The sequence below is a fragment of the Solea senegalensis genome, linkage group LG11 (assembly GCF_019176455.1).
Source record: "Solea senegalensis isolate Sse05_10M linkage group LG11, IFAPA_SoseM_1, whole genome shotgun sequence".
In the NCBI taxonomy this organism is placed as follows: domain Eukaryota; kingdom Metazoa; phylum Chordata; class Actinopteri; order Pleuronectiformes; family Soleidae; genus Solea; species Solea senegalensis.
Window position 1 is genome coordinate 11,435,169 of NC_058031.1, and position 8,536 is coordinate 11,443,704.

Sequence of the window (8,536 nt, forward strand, 5' to 3'; positions counted from 1 at the left end):
GAGAATGGCGGGTGCGGAGCGCAGGGCGCTTATAAGGGGGGCGAGCTGGCCCGTGCATCTCGAGCTGATTGGTCTGTCATATGACAGACGTGGTGTCATTGGAGCTTCCATGATCGGTCACGCAGAGGGCGTTTCCCATTGTGAGATACCGAGGGAGGTTTGAAAGAGAACCCCAGTTATTGTGTCCTGTGTGTGTGTGTGTGTATCACATTCCCACGGGCAACATTGATCCACAGTTCCACGATAACTTAAACTAAATAATGAAAGGCGAGGGACACCATGGACAGGTTGGCAGTCCATCACAGGGCCAACGCACAGAGATGAACAACCGTTGACCCTCACCTTCACACCTACGGTTCAATTTAGTATGGCGACGCAATCGTGCTAATACTCAGGTTTTCACAATGTGAATGTGGGCGAAATATTACTCTAGTACATGAGAGGAAAAAAAAAACTGCTCGCGCTAGGAGGAATCTTTAAGCAGCGCGCAAAGCAGCCACTAGAGGGAGAAGTGACCTCAAAAACCACGACGCTACCACAATGTGACCGCTAGCCTGGCCTGGACATGAAAAAAACATGTGCCAAAAACAAACACTTAAACACTTAAAGTGCGTACAAACCCTGAGGCAGGCGCATGATTCCCACACTGCAGCCAGAGATCAGGTCTCCCACAGCATTTTCCCTGATGGAGTATTTAGGCAGCCATTCAAGAACAGGCACCCAGCTCTGCACGGTGTTCTTCAGCCTGGGCACTGAACACCTGTGAACAGAGACACACCGTCACATCACAGAGGAGTCAAAGTTAAACTGTCTTGCGAGAGAAGCTGTGAATAAATCTCCTCTGGGGAACCAAGCATAAAAATCTTTAATTGTCTGACGTATTATGGCAGTCATTTTCAATATCAATTTCTTTTTCCGCCACATTGTCCACTTCTTAATGTTTAAATGTCTTTGTGACTTAAAGCTGGTGTAGGCAAGATATTTTTATTACTTATGATTGAATTTAAGAAAATAAATAATCTCTCAGCATAATGTAAGTCAAGCAGAGCTGACCTGAGACATAAGAAAAACACTGAAGAAACAATCCAGATATCTTTGGATACATTCATATACAGTGTTGGGAGTAACGGCGTTTAAGTATAACGGCGTTACTAACGGCGTTATTTTTTTCAGTAACAGAGTAATCTAATGAATTACTTTTCCTGTCGTCGCAACACCGTTGCCGTTACTGAGAATGTAAAGTGGCGCGTTACTTGTGTTACAATTCGGTTGAATGAAGCGCAGCGGTGTCGGGCTGTCTGACAGCCACACATCAGCTGCCAGGAGAGAGCAGGGGTGGAGATGATTGATGACGACACCGTTGATGATGATAGGCTGGGTGGACGGGTGCCCTGCTCACGCTGCACGCTCTAAGACAATGGCGACGAGCCAGGGAAGCGTAGCGTTTTTTAAGTGGAAATATCGACACTACTTCTCCCTTACCGAGGTAAAAGGAAATAATGTATATGTAAAGTGTGTTGTGACTTGTTATGTCATCAATAAATTCAGATACACGTAGTTTCCTTGGGAGCTTCTGCTAGCCACACTTTATTGTTTGTTTACATCCTAGCATGTCATGATGTATTTCCTATTTCCGGTGTATCAAAATAAAAGTCAGTAGCGTTAAACATTACAACGTGCACACTATGTCCGGGGAAAAGGAGTTTGTCCACTTCAACCTCGGGCAACTCTAACTTAATGAAGCATTTGTCTGTATTGGTTTCGTACTTGATTGCAAAGTGTGTGTTTATAAAATATTGTTTATTTTCAATATTTAATTTTGTTACTTTACTGAATATTTAAGAGTTGGATAGTGCCATTGTGCAATGGTGGAGATACAGAGATTTGCCCAAGTTAACATTTGTGTGTCAATTGTGCCCTTTAATTCAATTTCAAATAAATAAATACCAAATGCTCTAAAATACTGTACATAGGGGTTTTATTCTTCATTCAAGTATTATAAACATCTTTGACATACAGGATTTATGAAAAATAATGTCATTTACTTTGCTGAGTAACTAATTACTTTTACAATGTGGTAACTGAGTTACCAACTCAATCACTTTTTGGGAGAAGTAATTGTAACTATAACTTTTTTTTTTTTTTAAAGTAAGATGCAAAACACTGTTCATATAGCTGAGTAGTGCTTGTCGTAAGTTATTTGGCTTTGTTTTGTAGCTGAAGATTGCATATATATTAAGTGTATTTGAGGAAGTTTTAAAACCCAAGGCTATTAAACTAAACAAAGTGCATTTTGTTACTTGTACATATTGCACATGTGGGTAATCATGTTCTTTTGTACAATAACTGGAAGGTACACAGCACTTTGCACTTTAGTCACAATAGCACTTTATTTGGAGATTTGGAGATTGGGAATAAATGGAGATTTATTCCCAATCATCCTCCTCTTCGTCACATACACTTCACACACTGGTATAGTGACATTTAGATAAAGATGGAGCGGTGACTCAGAGTTCTTTTCATAATTGAGTAATCTGTCGATTATTTTCTCGATTAATCGAGTAATCGCTTGGTCCATATAATGTCAGAAAACTGCCTATCAGTGTTTGTCAAACCTGGAAATTATGCTCTCAAACGTCTCGTTTTGTCCACAAACAAAAATTGGAGCAAAGAAATGAAGAAAACATTCACATTTAAGAAGCTGAAATAATCAGAAATCTTGTTTTAATCGATTAATAATCGATGAATCGAGTAATTGTTTCAGATCTAGGTGACTCTAATTATTATTATTTAATTAGTATTTTTGTTGTTGTTGTCATTTGTTTCAGCTCCACTCCGATCACATACCCAGGTATAATCAGGAGTACCACCAGAGGAAGCTTGTGTACCACTGATGGCACACATACCACAGCTTGAGAACCACGGTGATAGAGAGAACAACGCTTGTGCGGGGCTCTGTTTAAACTTTGAATAAAAAGAACGTGTATGAAGAAAGTAAGTAAGAAAGTATTTCTGGGGGAAAACTGCTATTCTGGCAAAGCAAGCCCAACATGAGATGCAGGTCACTGTTTCAGTGAGCTCACATACTACAGCTTTAACCAAGACAACACAGTTGAAATCTCCATACCCTGAGGATGAACTTCACGGTCAAATAACTTCCAGTAGTTCAACTTTTAAAACACACAACATTTTCATTTTTGAACACTGTGTGCATCGGAGATGTTTTATTTACTTTGTCATAAAGAGAAGTCCTGTATGGTTTGTAAAGCGGCTCACGCTGAAAATAACAGCAACATTTTGTCACATTTAGCTAAACTTTTAAAAAAGTAGTATGAATTTTTGAGGGTCACATTTTTCGCCTCGCCTCGACACGGCACGACGCGGCACGATTAGGTTGCATCTCCACTAAAAAAAGTACCTACTTAATGGTACTTTTGAAACTGCGAGTGACTAGTGACTTTACACCAGACTTCTGTAGTTGTTGGAGATCAACCCACATTTTTAGGATTGTTAAGTAGTTGATTTCTGTCCACGCGTCTCCGGAGTACAGCCTCCTAATCCACAGACTACAGCGGCAGCGGTCTGTGATGCCGCTCGCGATCGCTAAATACAGCACTCCACTTTAATAGACTCCTGCTAAATATAGAGATTTCCCTGGTAGTTGTTGGAGATTAACCTACGTTTTTAGGATTGTTAAGTAGTTTAAACTTATCTATAATTCTGTTCGGCTTGATTTCTGTCCACACGTCCTAATCCACAGACTACAGCGGCAGCGGTCTGTGATGCCGCTCGCGATCGCTAAATACAGCACTCCACAGACTACAGCGGCAGCGGTCTGTGATGCCGCTCGCGATCGCTAAATACAGCACTCCACTTTAATAGACTCCTGCTAAATATAGAGATTTCCCAGGTAGTTGTTGGAGATTAACCTACGTTTTTAGGATTGTTAAGTAGTTTAAACTTATCTATAATTCTGTTCGGCTTGATTTCTGTCCACACGTCTCCGGAGTACAGCCTCCTAATCCACAGACTACAGCGGCAGCGGTCCTCTGATGCCGCTCGCGATCGCTAAATACACCACTCCACTTTAATAGACTCCTGCTAAATATAGAGGTTTCCCTGGTACTTGTTGGAGATTAACCTACGTTTTTAGGATTGTAAAGTAGTTTGAAGTGTAAATCTACAGTTCGGCACTGTTTTGTCTTAATTTGTGTGTGGGAAGTCTCTTCCTGTGACGGGACTCTGGCCAGTCAGCGGCCGGCAGTCTGACCAATCATCGCATAATACCTACTTAACAGACCCAAATGAAATAATTGACCCGGATAATCATCTATACCAGTACTACACTGATGACCAATTTAACGAGTGCATTGAGATGGATGGGAAACTGTCTTTAATTCACTTCAATAGCACGAGTCTATACACCAACTTGGACCACATTAAGGAATACCTACAACACTTCAAAAATGCTTTCAACGTCATTACAGTGTCGGAAACATGGACTAATGAAGATAAAGGCGCAGATTTTTGCCTGGATGGATACAAACTTGTCTATGTTAACAGAAGAAACAAAGGTGGGGGAGGCGTGGCCCTGTTCATTGACAATAACATCGAGTATGAGATTGTACAATAATATATAATATGTCTGACGCTGTTGAATACTTAATGGAATCTGTGTGACGAAAGGCAGAAATATATTGCGCACTAGTCTCTCCACAACTGCAATACTGTACAGAGGTCTGGGGACACACTTACAAAACCACTACTTATCCACTGTTTATACTCCAAAAAAGAGAATCCTACACTATGCCAGTTACAGAGAACATACAAATCAACTATTTATCAAATCAAAAATACTCAAATTCTATGACTTAATAAAATACCGCACAGTACAGATGATTTACAGGGCTGCCAACAAAAACCTCCCTCACAATCAACAGAACAATGAACAGAAGGGAGGGACACGATCTAAGAGGGAACATGAGGTTCAGGCAGAGAAGGGTAAGAACTACATTAAAATCCTTTACCGTATCGGCCACAGGGGTCAGACAGTGGAATAATCTGGATGAGGAGATGAAAAAAATCAGCAAAACTGAGTGTATTGAAAAAGAAGTATGTAGATATGACTATTAATCAATACAGAATGACCCAGGAGGAAAGTATGACAAAGGTCAGGGACAGAACCTAGTTGCCCAGATGGGACCTTCATGGCTGGCTACATTCGGGACGGAGGGGCTAAGTGGAAAGTCGTGTGCCTTGCCGCACTGGATGTAGAGGATGTCGAGGATGTGTACATATTCACATTCATGACGATTGGAATGCTAGAGTTGATCGATGAGTTGATCAATGTGAAGGTGGAAAGCGCAATAACAAAGAGAGCCATGGTTGGGCTGCGCTCCGACGTCTCCACAACCCTCGAGCACGTGAAAAGAATGGAGAAGCAAAGCGAGGCGAATCCTACAGATGAGATCGATGACTAAAGGGAAAAAAAAAAAAAGATGCATTGACCTCTATTGATTGGATTATTTTGGGACTTTTGGGAAGCTGAATATGCCAGGCAACAAGTCGAGACTGTCACTCGCGACGGAATATCATGGACACATGTACAGACACACATGGAGTCTGATTTGACTGTCTAGAGCTAGACGGCATCTCTGAGTGCTACCTGATGCTGAAACATGTTTTTTTTCTTTGTCAAATGTCATAAGAAAATAATAATTATGTAATGTATGATGATAAGGGGGGGCGGGACTAGATAAGCTTTTGGCTTCTCCCGCTTTCCCTTTCGGTTATGTGTATTGTGTGAACTACACTGATGTGTGATGAGTGATCTAAATGTCATGACCGAAATAAACATATAAATAAATAAATAAGCACGCTTGTAACCTCGCCGGAACAGGTACTAAAAATAGTACCTGGTACCAGGTACTATGCTAGTGGAAACGCTACTTAAACCGCGGCGTGGCGAGGCGGGGCGAGTAGAGCCGGTGGAAATGCACCAAAAGTGAGCCCCCTCGTGGCTGGCTATGGTGACACAGTTAAAGCAAACACAAAATCATTCCCAAATACAATCACCTTTGTCACGGTTCATGCTGTCACACTTTGCTTTTTGGTTTATTACCTCAGGGACTCCTTCACCCGTTCACCCAGGGGTGGTTGAGTGGACCAAGTCCCTTTTTGGGCCACTTCATCTAGACGCAGCTCATCCAGAATCTCCCTGTGCACAAAATAACTCCCAGACGGACATTCTCTCTCCTCCATGTCTCGGGTCTGCTTGTGCAAATCCTGCACACCTTGTGTGAGGCTTGTATCTGCTTGAGCTCCTCCTTCTCTTTTCTTTCTTTTCTTTTTGTTGCTGTAGGATCCTCCTGAGAAGAGAGGTTCACTTGCAGGTGTCTGTGTGCGCAAGGAGACTCAAACACTGTGTCGTTGGAGTGAAGCAACCTCACTTCTCTCCTGGATTCTTTTAGCTCTCTGTGGGAGTGACACCTTTTCCTGTCCTTATAAGAGACACACCACCACCCACCACATACACATGTACAAACACACACATGACACAATTACCCTAATCTTAACAATCATAATTAAATGTCCAACCTTTACTCCTAACGTGAACATTAAAAACATTTAAAGACATATTGTTACAGGAAAGAAAAAGGCCAAAATGTCCTTGAAAAATATGAACAAATAACTTGTCCTGAAAACACACATCTGAGACTTTTACTGTGTTTTATTATTGGACGCATGTGTAGTAGTTTAAATAATTATCATCGTATCTAATCATCTAAAACTATACTATATGCAGCATCACTGAGCTCAGAATGTGTTTTCCTACGGGGACAATTCACTAAATCATATCCTTGTTGTATTGTATTGTACTTTTTTTGTATTGATTCCCAAACACTGGGTTGGGACCCCCCAAACAAATCCAAACTTTTAGTTGAGATTTATGTGCATAATAACGTGCGTGAAATGAAACCAATTGAGTCATTTTACTCATACTCAAAGTGTCCTTTTTATTTATTTAATTTTCATTACTTTTTACTTGTATATTCATTTGTCTTGTCTTTGGAATGTGAAATTCATTCATTCATTCATTCATTCATTCATTCATTCTGTGATGTCACAAGAGGCTGTGTCCTGGAGGGGCGCGAGATTCCTCTGAGATGACTCCCACAAACAGCTTTGGCTCCATCTGCTGGTGGAGCTGGAAACTCCACCCCCTCCAACACACCTGAGATTGACGACTGCCTGATGAGCTGAAGAGCTTGGTGAGACACAGGCGTTGGAGAAACAAGCTGCAGGTTGTGCTCTCTGCAAGGGCTTTTTCATGTGGAATACTGAAAGCTGGATATACTCACCTGAAATTGGAAAGACTTACGGCTGGATTCACCACGGGCTGCAGCACAATTGTAGAATTACAATACTTTTGTGAATGCATTTTAACAGTTTTTTCATGTGGAAAAAAGGGAACTTTATTTAAAAAAAACAAAACAGAAATGTCATGTCTATTAACAGTTACAGTGTTTTAATGTTGTATGAAATCAGTCTATTTTTGTAAATGTATTGATATTCCCACGTATTTTAAAATGACAGGAAAAAATCTGTAACATAAACATTCTGTTTTATTACGGATTCTTTTTTTACAGTGTAACACCAACCGGAGAAATAATATTGCTGCTTTTCTGTGGTTTAACAAAATACAAGTTTAGTTTCATGCACAAAAACAAACAAGTGAACAAACTAATTTTACCAAATGGGCCATTTGGTGACAACTGATTTGTTAAAATGACCATAATCTGGATGACCGAGAACCTTCACAGGCAACATTCACAGACATTCTTACTGCTCTCGTCTCCCTCTACACAAATCAATACAATTGATCAGCAATACTAACATTTCGTAATATTTACATTAATGATTTAAAGTCAAATTTAATGATGAATACAAATTAGACCCCAACAGTGTGTGTCTATAGCAAATAATAATCTGATGGATTTATAAAAGCTATAAAAGTCTTTGCTCTCTTCAAATGTTTTCCAGGATTTATTCATTTTTCAAGCATCAACAAACACGTGTGACTTGTGTCACACGTGGACTCGCATGACATTCCACGCATTCCTCCATGTTCCCCGTGCTCCACGGTGGTGACTGTGTGTGTGTGTGTGTGTGTGTGACGCTCTGCCGGCTGGATGTTGCTGTGGAATGAGGAGGAGGCTCCACCCTTCGCTCTGGACCATGTGGTTCTCATCCTTCCCTCCTGTTGCTGCTGCTTCTGCCGCGACAGTGAAGAGGAGGAGACGTCGGACGCGACAGTGTCGCTCGCTGCTCAAACGGACCACACGGTTTTCCTCTAAGTAGAATAGAACAGTTTGCGGCTCAAACTAAGCTCTTTCTGGGCAACTTTAACGCGCTCCTGTTCACAGTTTAGAGGATTTATCTGGTGACAGACAGGTGCGCACTGTGCGCACAGAGGGATGGGCAGACGCGAAGCAGACGGCAGAGGCGCAGTGAACACCAGCGACCGCTCCGAGGA

At 41.3% G+C, this 8,536-nt stretch overlaps 1 protein-coding gene across 1 annotated transcript in view; it reads right to left on the reverse strand.

The window, feature by feature from the left end:
• The window catches only part of LOC122777491 (solute carrier family 26 member 6-like), a 29,144-nt gene extending 22,659 nt beyond the window's left edge, over positions 1-6,485 (reverse strand). The window contains exons 1-2 of the mRNA XM_044038782.1: positions 6,122-6,485; positions 621-760 (exon numbers count right to left, since the gene is read on the reverse strand). Of these exons, the coding sequence (XP_043894717.1) occupies positions 621-760; positions 6,122-6,261 (280 nt within the window). The 5' untranslated portion in view covers positions 6,262-6,485. The remainder of the gene's footprint in view (positions 1-620; positions 761-6,121) is intronic.
• Positions 6,486-8,536: the final 2,051 nt, after the last annotated feature.